General features: G+C 43.2%; 1 protein-coding gene across 1 annotated transcript; it reads left to right on the forward strand.

Moving 5' to 3' along the window:
• Positions 1-321: 321 nt before the first annotated feature.
• Positions 322-13,676, forward strand: HEMK2 (HemK methyltransferase 2, ETF1 glutamine and histone H4 lysine). Its single transcript, XM_083182443.1, has 6 exons — positions 322-735; positions 820-906; positions 3,802-3,892; positions 7,550-7,633; positions 9,612-9,753; positions 13,197-13,676. The coding sequence occupies exons 1-6, from the start codon at positions 587-589 to the stop codon at positions 13,307-13,309; spliced, it is 666 nt and encodes a 221-aa protein (XP_083038569.1). The 5' UTR covers positions 322-586; the 3' UTR covers positions 13,310-13,676.
• Positions 13,677-15,401: the final 1,725 nt, after the last annotated feature.

The raw sequence follows: 15,401 nt of genomic DNA on the forward strand, positions 1-15,401 counted from the left end.
AACTGTATCATCGATGGTCATCCCTACTACACTGACACCAATGTTGGAAGGTATGCAATTGAATCTGGGCCGTATATCAATAGAGGAAATATAATATCCATAATTTGTTATTCACAGCCTCATGTTGCAGCTTTTAAACTTGTATTATCCGGATTGTCATACACAACTCCCTATTAGTAAGGCATGATTGTTCCCATAGAAATGTATGCCGGTTCCTAACCTAAATTGACTCCGACAAAATGGCGACACAAATAACCAAGTGCGGATGTGTAGTGAAGACACTTGCACAACAAAGAACTATACCAGCAGCTTGTATGACGCCTCATCAGGTTGCGTCAGGGAGTGATTCGCGTCATATACCGGCGCGCGCGTAGTACCCAGTGCATGAGCAGCCGGTGCTGATGTGACATGTGAGAGTGACGCCAGGAGCAGTTGCTGTGCGGGCTTTGTGTAACATAGTTGAATAGTCATGCAGCGGCAGGATTTGTAATAGCGCAATAGCTGGTGTGAACGGCAATACATTATTGCGCCCAGTAACACCCCGTGCACCTACTGTCGGGAGTGATTCACATTTACCAAGCGCAGGATGACTGGCCATCAAATAAAAAGCATGTTCCCTACACCCCTGTATCCACATGTTGGTCGTGAGGAGTTTACTGATGTGTATGACCCAGCTGAGGACACGTTTCTTTTAATGGATGCCTTAGAAATGGAGGTTGAGGAGCTGAGATCTAGGTAATTTGGGCAAAGAATCGTACACCTGTGTAATATATCTGTAATCTGGTCACACTCACTGCTGCTCCCATGCTTTTTTTGCAGGGTGGAGATCTGCCTCGAGATAGGTTGCGGCTCTGGTGTTATATCTGCCTTTGCAGCATCTCTTATTGGCCCGAGAGCTTGGTATCTGTAAGTGACCTTCTGGACTTTAATCTAGAGAATTACCTCTACATACACATGGGATGACTGAGCCACTGTGCTGAGCGATACTGCTCCGCACATAACAATGCACCAGTAATCTAGCACGGTTCCGTTCACTGGCCGATGGGGGTATGGGTAAAAACCGGACCAGGACAAAACCACCAGACATCAAACTGCATTTTGGAGCTTGTAGCGTCCGGTCCGGGGGATGTCCTGTCCGGGGGTGTCCTGTCTGGGGGTTCTGCCTGTGACACCTGTCACCAGGTAGAGGAGGAGGGGTAGAATAAAGTCTCCCTGTATGGTCCGGGCATGTAGCAAAAACCGGACGGTCCGGACCACAGGGGGAGGCTGTAATCTCCCCTTCCCCATGTCCCTGATGATAGCTATCACAGGGACCCCCCCGGACAAGACACCCCCCGAACAGGACACCCCCCGGACCGGACCCTATAAGCTCCGGACTGCAGATTTTGATGTCCTGTCCGGCGGTCCGGAGTCTAGTCTGGTCCGGTTTTTACATAGTCCCGGCCGATGGTGCATTGATTTATCGGCCATTCAATCAAATGGCCAATATATCAGCCAGTGTGCACATAACTTTAAACTGGGTACACACCTAAAGATTTATCTGTCCAATCTGGTGGGAACGAAAATCCAGTAATGTTTGGAAGAAAAGGATAATCAACCATTTGCTCCCAAACACTGGAAGATGAGTAGAATCAATTGTTGATACATTTGTTAAATTAAAAGGATTTTACCAATTTGTCTGAATGACTAATGCTTGCTTTCCTGCGTTTGGTAGTAAATGGTTGAATATCCTTTGCACTCACACATTACCATATTTTTTTTCCCCACCAGACAGATTGGACAGATAACTCTTTAGGGTGCCTTGAAGAGTAGGTTTGATAACCCCTGGCATATAGGTTTGTCAACCCCTGGCATATAGGTTTGTCAAACAGGCTGAATGTTTGACAGATTTTGGGCCAGATTCTCTAAACTCAAAAGTGATAAAATGGAGGGTGATAAACAGCCAGCCAATCAGCTCCTACCTGCCATGTCACAGACTGTGTTTGAAACATGTCAGACAGGAGCTGATTGGCCTGCTGTTTATCACTCTCTATTTTATCACTTGAAGCTTAGAGGGCAGTATTCAATGAGGCCAATTTGCCATGTTTCATGGCTAATTTGTGCTATTTTCACTTTGGAAGGTGCTTTTTTGTGTTAGAAAGTGAATCACCCTATTCAACGTGCACTTTTCGCCGACGGTGAACCGTGAATGAGGGACAATTCACCATCTGATACTCTCCGCAACTCGCTGTGGTTTTTCAATGTGATTCGCAGTGAGTGTATTCAATGAGAAGATGGCGAATTGCTTTCTAAGTGATTTTCGCCGTGTGTCACCGTGTAGCAATTGCCATCTTTTCATGGTGAAGTGGAATGTGAACTTTTAAAATAATGTTTTTTGTTTTTTTAATTTGGTGTAAAAAAATCAGGAATTTTATTTATTTATTGAAGGGGCATGCTATTTTTATTCATGTGCTTACAGCACATGAATATATATTTAATTTAAAAATATATATATATTTTTTACACATAGCAGCCAGCAGGGGGCCGGGAGCAGAGAGCCGCTCATTACATATTCATATATTCACTGCTCCCGATCATTACATATGCACACGATCTAAAATCAACTCCATGCCAACGTGGATAGTGGGGGTATGAAAAGGTCGGAGGACGCGTTCCGCCGCCGCTCGCCGCGCTTCGGGGTGGCGTGGATACTGGGGTTGACGCTAAACAATGGAGCAGGTGCTTACAATTGTAATGCTATGTGATGTGTGCACCCATCACATCACATACTATGCACACATCACATAGCATCACATCTCATTGTAAGCACCCATCACATCTCATGGCATGGGTGATTGTACAATGAAATATCGTATTGCATCGCACGGTTAAAACGTACCATGCGATTTCACTACATCTGCGTACGTAAGAAATCTGGGCGCCCTGCTAGGAAGCAAGTACCAAAATTTCTCCCAGTGTACGTCCATACTATCTCTGTTTTTGACCAGCAAAACTCTTGGTACTTGTGTATTACCACGGCGCCCGTCACATCGCATACCACTAATTAAGGTATGCGATGGACCCGATTTGAGGCTTTTCCCGGGATGAGTGTACAATTTTAATATTGCGTTGTATCGCATGCCATTATAATGGCATGCGATGCGATTTCAATGTTAAATGCCCACCCAGACCCGATTTTTAATTGTATCCCCACCCTGATGGGTAATGACAATGTTAAATGCCCCCCCACTATCAACGCCAACCCGAAGCGTGGCGAGCGCAGCGGTACGCGTCCTCCGACCTTTTCATACCCCCACTATCCACGTCGGCGTGGAGTTGATTTTATATAGTGTGGCGAGCCCGAAGCGTGGCGAGCGGACATGCATTACTTCACAAGTATTACGCGTCCCCTCTGCATGCACACTGGTCGATGAAATGAGCGATATCGATCATAAGTGCTAAAATGAGTGATATCCCTTATTTTATAGCCCAGTGTGTTCCGGGCTTAAGAGGAGAATTTAAAAAAAAATTGCCCTATTTAAGCATGGATCGCTCCGTGCGTCACCATCGCCTGACTGGATTTATACGCCATGTGGTATAAATCTAGTTAGATCACCAGCATTCTCACCAGAGAACATTGTTCAGCACACATTACTGTTGCATCGCATGTGTGCTGAGCGATATGTGACTGAGTACATCGTCCCATGTAAACGGGGCTTTAGGGTTTGGTTGGTTGATTTCTAGAGTAGAGACCCTGCAATTCTCTGTAATGCCAATCTAAAGTACTGAATAGCATATAGATGAAATTTGCTTCTATTTCAGATGTACAGATATTAATCCATCAGCAGCATTATGTACTCTGGAGACCGCACAGATCAACAGACTGCACATTGACCCGGTTATTGCCGACTTGGTAAATAATTATCACTAATTCTGCACATTAAATATTTTGGAACCTTTCTCCTATTACTTTTGCTACACTGGAAACCTTGTCCTAGATTTTATTGTGTTTTCTGAACACCATACAATGCTAGAGATATTGATGTAAAATACGTTAACAAAATTAATTTACAACCTTGTAGTAAGCGTCAGTGTATCACATGCAATCCCATTCACGGTAAATCCTTACTGCAGCGGTTATAATCTGTGCACTGTGTATTGGTTTGGAATTATAAGTAAATGACATACGATTTGACACTTTTCATATGATTTATTGGCCCGATGTGTTAAAACTGTGTAGAAAAGTGTCAAATCACACTAGTGTATGGGAATCTTTAGTATAACGCTCACTGTAATTTAGTGTCCATGCTAGTACCCGCTATCTTTGAAGACCCCTGCAGTTCCTCTTCCCTGCCTGGGGTGTCGCTGTCTGCTGTGGTGTTTCTAGTACAGGTCTGGTTTGCATATCAGTGCTGATATACAGACCACACTGTGCTAGAAGCACTACAGCAGACAGCGACACCCCAGGCAGGGAAGAGGAACTGCAGGGGTCTTCAAAGTTAACGGGTGCTAGAATGAACACTAGTAATTTGTACAGATCTCGTAAATCACTTGGTGCTTGATGATAGACCTGGAAATGAATCTTGAGATTAAAGCAGTTAAGTCATTTTATAGTCCAGGTTACCTAAAATGATAGTCACTTAGAGAGATGGTATGTCAGCGCTCAAGATATGTGTGCTCAAAGGGGCTGCCGAGCTTGAGCAGTCCAAACTCTTAAGGTACAATGGTTAAGGAAGTATTTAAACTCTGCGCTCACCTTCTAAATCTGAAAATGTGACCCATCTGCTGGTTGTATGGAAGATCTGTGAATTGCTCAGTGTGTATGCCTAATACTGGAAGAAATGCACGGAAAAGGTGTAATAATATACATTTTTGAAATTTATTTGTGCTAAGCAGGGTGAGGGAGTGGGGAGTTTCCTCTTTAGCGGAAGGGTATTTCTGGTATAGTCTCGGTGTAACACACAGGTAGGATACCTCCACGTCGCTCACTGGGGGGAATGGGGTGTGAGGAGGGGTCCTAAATCTGTGGGCTCCAAATGTTAATGCCTGAGTGTAATCAGATGGACCACTGCTGTGTGCAGGGAGGGCCCTGGTGGGGATGGGGGTATCAACGGATCCCTTAATTACCATAAGTCATGCAAAAGATTTATGTCCCTCCCTGTGTGCAGCTGGGTCAGTTGGCGAATATCCAGTATATGGTGGGTGACAAATGTGGAGTATACAATGCAAAGTTGCTGCATGGGGAGGAGTTGTCCGGGTTGGGGCAAGTAGTGGTGTCTCACTTCTTACCTTTAACCCTTGTTGCGATGGTCAGCGATGTCCCGCTGTTGTAGAGGGGTCCAGTCCGGGTTGTGTGTGGCCGTGCAGGCGCAGCGTTCTGGCCGCCGGAAGATGAGAAGAGAAGGGACCGTTTGCTGCGTCCCCACTGACAGAGTCTCAGTGCTGCCAGTTGGATAGTTCCGGCGCCTCCGTGCACGTCACAGACTGATCAGTGCACTCTACTCACTAGAAGGAGGAGACTTAGTGGAGGTGTCTGGGAAATGTGGACCAATGCGTTTCGGGTGTATATCTGCCTTTTTCAAGGATGAAAACTATATACGGCCGAAACGCGTTGGTCTCGGAAAAAAAAATACCTGATAACTGCACCCTGCTTTCAGGGTTAACAGAATAGCCACACTGCTTCAATTAGCCTGAGGTAAAATTACATGGCTAATTGAATTCCCCCCTTAATATAATAACAAACTACATTTGTTTAAACTGCAATAAGGAAAACAATAGGCAACAAATCATTTTGCTAAATTTAAATTATCTATAAATGCAGTATTTCACACGATTGCCAATAATAATAATACAAATTATAACAAAACCTACATGCAAGCCTATATTTCTTGTTCTGATCATGTGACCATACGCCAACACCTGCATGGATACATTGCTTGTTAGCCCACTTGCTAAACCCGGTTCTTTGGCTTACTAACTATCCTGTTGCCCTAGGATACTAACCATTTGTCTCAATCAGCGGCGGTTTCTGAGTGAATTATTGAATAGATCTATACCTTTATATTATCAGCTGGGACGCCAGCAGCTACTCTGACGGAATCTGATCAAGTCTGCTGTTAAATTTACAAAGCTTTTTATTACTGCATATTAGTGCAATATATACATGTTTGTGTGTCTATTATATTCCATTTTTTGTTGATTACCTACCTGAATTGTTATTTTTATTATTTATGTCTATATAAAACCTTTTAGGTACTCTTTACCTAGCACGGCGCCCGCGATTACAATCGCGGGCGTCGGGGGTAAAAAATCGCGGGCATCGCGGGTAAATCAAAAACGGGTGCGACGCGATGCCCGCGATTTTCCCATAGGGATCAATGTTAAAAGACAGATTGGTCGCGATTTTAGCGTTAATTGGCTCAATGCCCGCGATTTTTACATAGGAAACAATGTTAAATGGGCCACAGAGCCCTAATAGTCCCCCTGAAGTGTGAAATGGCCCCCACAATTTTTAACGCCACCCCACGATCATTGTGAACCCGAAGCGTGGCGAGCGGCGGCGGTACGCGTCCTCCGACCTTTTCATACCCCCACTATCCACGTCGGCGTGGAGTTGAGAATAGAATAGTGTGGCGAGCGCAGCGAGCCACCGAGCCCGAAGCGTGGCGAGCGGACGCGGATACCTTCACAGTTATACGCGTCCCCTCACGGGCTTCACAGGTGTCCGTGGCGACGCGGACACCTGTGAAGCCCGCGAGGGGACGCGTTTACCTGTGAAGGTATCCGCGTCCCCTCGCGGGGCTCGCTGCGCTCGCCACGCTTCGGGCTCGGTGGCTCGCTGCGCTCGCCACACTATTCTATTCTCAACTCCACGCCGACGTGGATAGTGGGGGTATGAAAAGGTCGGAGGACGCGTACCGCCGCCCCTCGCGGGCTCGCTGCGCTCGCCACGCTTCGGGTTCACGTTGATCGTGGGGTGGCGTTAAAAATTGTGGGGGCCATTTCACACTTCAGGGGGACTATTAGGGCTCTGTGGCCCATTTAACATTGATTCCTATGTAAAAATCGCGACCAATCTGACTTTTAACACTAAAATCGCGACCAATCTGATTTTTAACATTGGTCCCTATGGGAAATCGCGGCCATCGCGGGCATCGCATCGCACCCGTTTTTTAGTGCATGCGATGGTCGCGATGGGCGCCGTGCTAGGTAAAGAGTACCACCTTTTATTGTATACAGCGTGTCCTCCATCATTGTGCACAGCGTGATGAAACCACTTCATACTTCTTACTACCATCCCTATTGACAGCGCAGTGTATATTCCCCAAACCCTGATCATGTGACCATAGCAACTTTGTTTTTATGCCTTGTACAAGTTGATTTGTTTTGGCTTCATAAAGTTATGTGGAATCTTTAAGAAGATTTTCTGGAATGTTTCATCACACAGATGACACACAACCCTTGGGTTTAGTTGCAATTTGTATACACTATCCAAGCTTGTATTTGATGATGTGGCATTGTGTGTCCTCCACATCAGTTTTTAATATATTGCTATTTATTTTGCATCCAGGCCAATGGATTATTGCCAAGATTGCAGGGTCAAATTGATCTTCTTCTGTTTAACCCTCCTTATGTGGTTACCCCTCCTGAAGAGGTAAGGATAAGGTCAGATAACTAGTTGTAGATTTTACCACCAAAAAAGAAGCCCTTCATTTTTTTTGTGTGAAAAAGCAAGTAGTGCATTACAGGTCAAGTATCCCGTATCCGAATATCCGTTATCCGAATTATTCCGAAAACCATACATTCCAGAAAGTGAATTTTTTTTTTTTTTTGCTAAAAACTCACTGCGGACATTTGTAACAGCACTACTGATGACATGATATGTAACTGGCACTATATATGTGCAAGACAATGATTGCTTGGCATTCAAATTCAGTGCTGAGATAGTACACACATTTTGTTTCACGTTTTGAAACCTTGTTTTTTGAACAAATAAAATATTTGTGTGTATTTTATGTGGTAATAAAATATATTTGTGTGTATATTATGTGTTTATACAGCATAAATACAAGATACTTCAAAATACATCATTGAAATATTAAAATATTCCGAAATACGGAATAATCTGTTATCGAAAATTCTCCTGGTCCAGAGCATTTTGGATAAGGGATACTCAACCTGTACTATACTATCATAAATCTATGATTAAGCATGTTACACATGCTAAACACCACATCTCACACAAACATAAAAAAAAAAAAATATGTGTGTAGGTCTTAATTTATATACTGACTGAAATGTATCAAACATAATAGTAAAGATTGGGTGAAAGTATACCTTTCAGCAAGATAATGATCCCAAGCACAAGGCCTAAGCTGTACTGGAATGGTAGAACAAGGAAAAGGTGAATGTTCTACAGTGGCCTTGTTAATGTCCAGGGACCGGATGCACCAAGCTTCAAAAAGTGAAAGTCATAAACTACCAGGCAATATGAAGAATAATTGAATGCCTCCAGACAGTAAACCTGGAGCTAACACCATGGTTAATCTGATGTCACTTAAACCCCTTTCACACTCGCAATATTATCCCGGGTGTTTGCACATGAACGCGCAACAACCCAGGATTTAGCTCAATGTGAAAGGGTATTGAAAGAATATCCTGGGCTGCTGATTGGAGCTTCCTTGGGCTCACAAATCCTGATGTCATCTTTCAGAGCCCTGGAGTCCATTTCTAATGACATGCATATCTATTTGCAGGGTTTTGCCGGGATCAGTGTGAATGGAGCTGTCCCAGGTCGATCCCATGTCTGAGTGCAGCGTGAAAGGGTACATTCCCGGGTAGTGTCCCAGAAAGCATCCAGGAACACATTCCCGGGTATGACCCGGCTCTGCGAGTGTGAAAGGGGTATTAGATGAATTAATGTTTTTAAAAGCCAATGCATATTTTTATTATTATTATTATTTTAATATAAATGTAAATTTTTGGGTGTAAATGTAATTCAGCTCAATATAGCCCCCTCTGTGTAAAAGCTGTCAGTACTAGACTCTGATGCTGAGTGCTTTCCAGTTTCCTTCACTGGAGGTTCCCTGCCTGACCTCTCATCTCAAGTAAAAGGAGATCCCATGGGCAGTATTCAATTGATGCTGGTTATCACACTGACTGCGCTCATTAGGGTTTAGCTGTATAAATGATTCACTCTTTGCACATTTCAGGTCATTAGCCCAAGGGAGTGCAAAGTGAAATGCTGGCACGGGCAGCTGGTCATGGCCAACAGGAGCAACAATTGAATAGTTCCGTCGGACATCCTGGAAACAGACAGATAACGGTGCTAACAATTGCATTCCCCACCATAAAGCAAAGAGTCGTTAAACATATCATTTGATGGCAGATAAGAACTACTTGGCCCATCTATTCTGCCCATGTACATGCATGCACTTGCACACTAGGGTTCTTTTTTTTTATTAGGAGACAATTAATCCCGGCAAACACGGGGATAATATACAAACTCTTCAAATTAGGACCATGAATAAACCCCACAGGACAATTTACTTATAAATATTAGCATGTTGTATAAATATAGCTGCACCTAGAAACAAATCTAAAAAAAAACTTACGTGCCTGTATTTTTCTAGGTAGCCAGTAATGCAATACAGGCAGCCTGGGCTGGAGGTAAAAATGGTCGAGAAGTTATGGACAGATTTTTTCCTTTGGCTCCCAAACTTCTTTCTCAAAAAGGCTTTTTCTATTTACTTGTTCTAAAAGAGAACAACCCAGGTGAGATCATTTGCTCTGTGTTATACATTAAAACCAATTTCACGTGTTCATGACATGTTTAGGTCTATTCTGTTACTTTTTCTGTGACAATAGTAGTTGTATGTAGTCTTTCTAAGTGTTGTTCTTTAATTACTGGTCCACAAGTTCTAAATAGGCTGCAAGGCCAAAATGGCTCCCTCACCTTCCCTTAAATTACTGTGGTAACGCCCGATGACCTGATAGAGCCAGGAGTATATGGAGGAGAGGGGACAGAACGCCCTAATTACAAACATAATGAGAGGTGCTATGTTTGGGGTGATTACACAGCGCTCTGAAGATAACCCTTAGCAGCCTGCACTGATGGGGACAGTAGAAAAGAACGAAGTTGCTCTCCCAGAGAGCAGTAAGGGCGCCTATAGTATGTGGTGTCTCTTCAAGCGGCTGCTGGGGTACAGGGGAAGTCACTCCCTGCGTGTTTTTTACAAAAAATTGTAAACAAAAAGAGGATCGAGAAAGCAGCGCTAGGTTTACAGTGAAAGAATTGACCAGTTTGCAGTGGAAAATTATTTTATATAGCAAATAAAAATAAATATAAACAGTACATACAATCACATATAATATGACATAATAAAAAAGGTAAAAAAGGTTTTAAAATTCTCACTCTTGGATTGGATCGGAATCTGAAGGGGCCAATGCCCAATTGGATGTCAGTCCGAATGGAAAGTGCACTTAACCATTAATCATTCTGCTGTGTTTGGGAAAACAGGAATCAGGGGTATTGTTGGAAGGAAATCCACCGGTCCTCTCTATTGGTGCGGATGGGTATTATGCCGCTGGAGGAGTCGATGGAGGGATATCCGTGCTGTAACCCTCAGGAGTTCCTCTGTCAGTTTAGTAGAAGGCTTCTTTTGGCACAATGCCCAGTTTGAACACCTCCTATTGATGGTAAAAGAGTCACTGTTGATATAATAAAGGAGGGTGGGCGTCTGTTCTCCGATCTGGACTTGATTTTGGAGGGGGGCAGGACTCTCTGACAGGTGGCTGGGATGGTGGTCTGCTCATGTTTGAGATTAGTGTCCCTGCACTAAGAGCTTGGCCTTCTCCATCACAAGCGACTGGGGTTATTGGCAGTGTATCCCTCCGGGTGAGCAGACCACCATCCCATCCACCTGTCAGAGAGTCCTGCCCCCCTCCAAAATCAAGTCCAGATCGGAGAACAGACGCCCACCCTCCTTTATTATATCAACAGTGACTCTTTTACCATCAATAGGAGGTGTTCAAACTGGGCATTGTGCCAAAAGAAGCCTTCTACTAAACTGACAGAGGAACTCCTGAGGGTTACAGCACGGATATCCCTCCATCGACTCCTCCAGCGGCATTAACACCCATCCGCACCAATAGAGAGGACCGGTGGATTTCCTTCCAACAATACCCCTGATTCCTGTTTTCCCAAACACAGCAGAATGATTAATGGTTAAGTGCACTTTCCATTCGGACTGACATCCAATTGGGCATTGGCCCCTTCAGATTCCGATCCAATCCAAGAGTGAGAATTTTAAAACCTTTTTTACCTTTTTTATTATGTCATATTATATGTGATTGTATGTACTGTTTATATTTATTTTTATTTGCTATATAAAATAATTTTCCACTGCAAACTGGTCAATTCTTTCACTGTAAACCTAGCGCTGCTTTCTCGATCCACTGATGGGGACAGTCCTGGTCCCCCAATTTAGTAAAAATAACAAAAGGGGAGTGCTGGCGCTCTGGGGTTGGGGCAGTTAAAGTAATTGTGGCTAGTGCTTTAGTGCAGATTGGTGTAACTGGGAGCAAAAACTGGGCTGGGTGTTGTGGATGATGTCCAACGTTAGTAGGACTGGTGATTCTAATTCAGAGTGAACTGAGGACTGGTGTGGCTGTGAGCAATAACTGTGGGTTGGGTGTTGTGGATGGTGTCCAACATTTGTATGGTGATTGTTGAGATAATGAAACTGTCCCATGGTGAGGCGACACTCAAATCTAGCAGACTTGAGGCTGGGAGCTCATCAGGGATGTCCTTACATCAAAAGGAGATGGGTGTTGGTACCTCCGGTGTAAGGGCAGGCATTAGTAAATGTTGTGTGCAAATACTAAAAAGTAGTATCTTACCAGAAGGTGCTATCATGCTGTGACTTGTAGTTCCACGCAGAAAAATAATGCTGATACATGCTCTATAGTACCAAGCAAGCACTGATAATCAGAATAACTGTAATGATCTCTGCAATCTAACAGAGCAAAATGAAGGTGCTTGGCATACTTTTGTCCAAAAAATATGGGCCCCCCCAACCAGCGTCCAGGTGAGCGCATCTGGTGGGTCCCTACTATTTAGTCTCCTATGTGACAGCTCATAAGAAATCTAATTTTTTTTTAGCCAAGAAACCATTCCTTTGACAAGATAGGAGAAGTGAGCCAAAAGCAGTGCAAATGATGAATGGTTGAGACCATGGCTAGCGGGATTCCTAGGGAAGTCATTTTTATGAAGTGGAAGGATTTTCTTAAATACCAAAAATGGAAAAGCCCTTTAATTATCCTAAATTGCCCATTTGATTTTGTGTAATCTTAAAGTATTGATAAAGAATACAATGATTAGAGACTGCAGAGTACTGGCAAAACAAAAGTACACAGTGCGTTTCATTAAGTGGTGTAACATATGAACACACATAATACAGGTAGGACATGCAGACAAAGGAGCAATCATGTTCCTAAGCTTACATACACACTATGAGATAAAAGCTGCTAATGATATTGTTAACAATTTCCCTTGAACTCCCCAAAGCTACAGAATGATATATATATATAGATATATATATATATATAGATATATATATATATAGATATTCGTCGTTCATACACACTTAACGATATTTACCTAGTCATACATAACATGGGCAAAATTGGACTGCATGTACAGACGAGGAAGGGGGTAGATAATAATCTGCATCGTTATCATTCATACACACTGAGCGATATGCAGGATAATATTGTTTAACAATATTGTTATTGTGCATATTCGGCAGCCTTTATTGCATAGTGTGTATGGGACTTTAGTCTTTGAACCTGAGCCACCTGTACTAAGATGGACAACACTCCTGGAATCGATTAACTTTGGGTCATAATGAGGTTACATACGCTCATGTAGAAGTTTAGTGTAACACACCATTTAGAAATACTGTAGTTGAGGGTATGCAGCATTTAAATAAGTACTGTATTTCCTGAGTTGAATTTATGTCCTGTGGAGTAGATTTAACAACCAAATGCTACAGTTATATTAATAGGCAAGAGCTCCTGTAAGATCTGCCTGTTACCAGGATACATTTTGCTAGAGGGCTGTGAAATAAGGTACAGCACATTTAGAATGTATTTTGACCACAGACAAGCTCAGGTAATTTGATGAAACTGTTATAAATGTAGACTTGTTTTTTCAGATGAGATTATGGAGAAAATAAAGATGCATGGATTACAAGGGTGCAAAGTGCTTTCCAGACAAGCAGGAATAGAACATCTGACCATTTTAAAATTTTGGAAAACTGTCATCTGACTTTTTTCATTTTACAGTATTATTTATTTCCCAACAAACTGCATATCTTCAAGTGGGAACAAGCTCCACCTACACACACTGTAAATGTTGTGCTGGAGAAAACAGCTGTAATTCAATAAACAGGGACTAGTGACATTGCTGTGTGATTGGACATCTTCATAGTAAATTGATGAACTGCCTTTCCCATGCTTGATCTGGTTTAGTACATGAAGTACATATCAGTTTTGGGCACATTTGGAGGAGGATTTACTTCATAAAGTCATAAAAAGGATGTACATTTCAGGTTTTTTTTATGGGAAAATATTTATTATACTTTTGCATGTATGTAACATACATTTCTGAAATAAAAAACATATTTTTGGAGTTATTTTCTTAATGTTCTGGACATTTTATTTCTGTATGACTGATCTGAATATCATGCTTATCTTCAAGTCAATCCATTTTATTGATCATATTCTGATGTTGCAAATCCAGATCGGTATAAAACCATTTAGAGCTAATAGTATTTGGTTATTGATTACAAATATTAATTATTTTGGCATCAAAAACTTGGAGCTCTGAAAATAAGTTGACACCCTTTACATGTTTAAAAATAACATTTTAAGGGACTTGTTTCCTAGCACGGCCACAATCGCGGGCATCGCGGGTAATTTTTAGTGGCCTGCGATGCGACCAACGCGATGCCCGCGATTTCCTATTGAAATGCATTGAAAAAAGTCAAAATCGCGTCGGTCGCATCGCAGGCGGCTAAAAAAGGCTTAAATGGTCCAGACGCGATGCCCGCGATTTCCCATAGGGAACAATGTTAAATGCCTCAATTTACCCAAATCAACATAGGAAACAATGGTAAATGGGCCAGAAACCCCCAAAAACACCCCTTGAACAGTGAAATGGCCCCCCAAAATTAGTTAACGCCACCCCACGATCAACATGAACCCGAAGCGTGGCGAGCCCGCGAGGGGCGGCGGTACGCGTCCTCCGACCTTTTCATACCCCTACTATCCACGTCGGCGTGGAGTTGAGAATAGAATAGTTGGCGAGCGCAGCGAGCCCGAAGCGTGGCGAGCGGACACCTTCCCAGGTATCCGCGTCCGCTCGCCACACTATTCTATTCTCAACTCCACGCCGACGTGGATAGTAGGGGAATGAAAAGGTCGGAGGACGCGTACCGCTGCGCTCGCCACGCTTCGGGTTCACGTTGATCGTGGGGTGGCGTTAACTAATTTTGGGGGGCCATTTCACTGTTATGGGGTGTTTTTGGGGATTTCTGCCCATTTACCATTGTTCCCTATGTTGCTTTGGGAAAATTTAGGCATTTAACATTGTTCCCTATGGGAAATCGCGTCGGTCGCATCGCATGCGATTCTTTTGCCCGCATGCGATGCGACCGATGCAATTTTTTTACCTGCGATGCCCAAGATCATGATCGCTGTGGCCGTGCTAGGAAACAAGTACCATTTTAAGGGCAAGAATCAGCATGCCAGCAACATGCCCATCATATTGACCTGTGCAAAGCAAAATGGTTGCCTGTCTACTAGTTCTAAATGCACTAGTGATTTTTTTGGGGACCGCATTAAGCACTCCTATAATATTTACAAGGGTCAATCAGCAGGCCTTTTAAGTGAGTTACAAGATATAAAAACCAAATCATGAAGTAAGAAGAAGCTGGACATTGGAAGGTTGCATACAGTCTCACGGCCTCCTATTGCCCATCACTGATTATACACCATACCCTGCTCTGCACCTAGCATAATTGGTTCATGCCTATCACATATTGCCTGTGCCAAGCAGATTCTTATGCCTAGCAGGAGCATTACAATTTACTTCATTAATGGGAAAGTTTCCATTATGGAAATACTTAACTTATCAACAGCCACTGCCATGTTAATTAACTGCAAATTTTGCTGGCTTAAATTAACTCCTGAAAAGATGGAACATGGGGATATATGCCCTACATGCGAATCTGTGCTCTGTGGGGCGCAAGCCCAGAGGGCTGAGCAACCTGAGCCTGCGTGGGCAGCTGCTCTGGGAAGCTCTGTGTCTGCCTTAGTACAGGCTTTAAACAGACAGAGGGATGAGTTGGTTAGATCTC

The sequence above is a fragment of the Crinia signifera genome, chromosome 4 (genome assembly GCF_055691185.1).
Source record: "Crinia signifera chromosome 4, ASM5569118v1, whole genome shotgun sequence".
Classification (NCBI taxonomy): Eukaryota; Metazoa; Chordata; class Amphibia; order Anura; family Myobatrachidae; genus Crinia; species Crinia signifera.

Excerpts from the sequence above, each read along its gene's own strand:
- HEMK2 (XM_083182443.1), top strand. The coding sequence starts at position 587 with ATGACTGGCCATCAAATAAAAAGCATGTTCCCTACACCCCTGTATCCA. Across the intron at positions 907-3,801 it reads GGCCCGAGAGCTTGGTATCT|ATGTACAGATATTAATCCAT; the intron begins GTAAGTGACCTT and ends CTTCTATTTCAG. Across the intron at positions 7,634-9,611 it reads TGGTTACCCCTCCTGAAGAG|GTAGCCAGTAATGCAATACA; the intron begins GTAAGGATAAGG and ends GTATTTTTCTAG.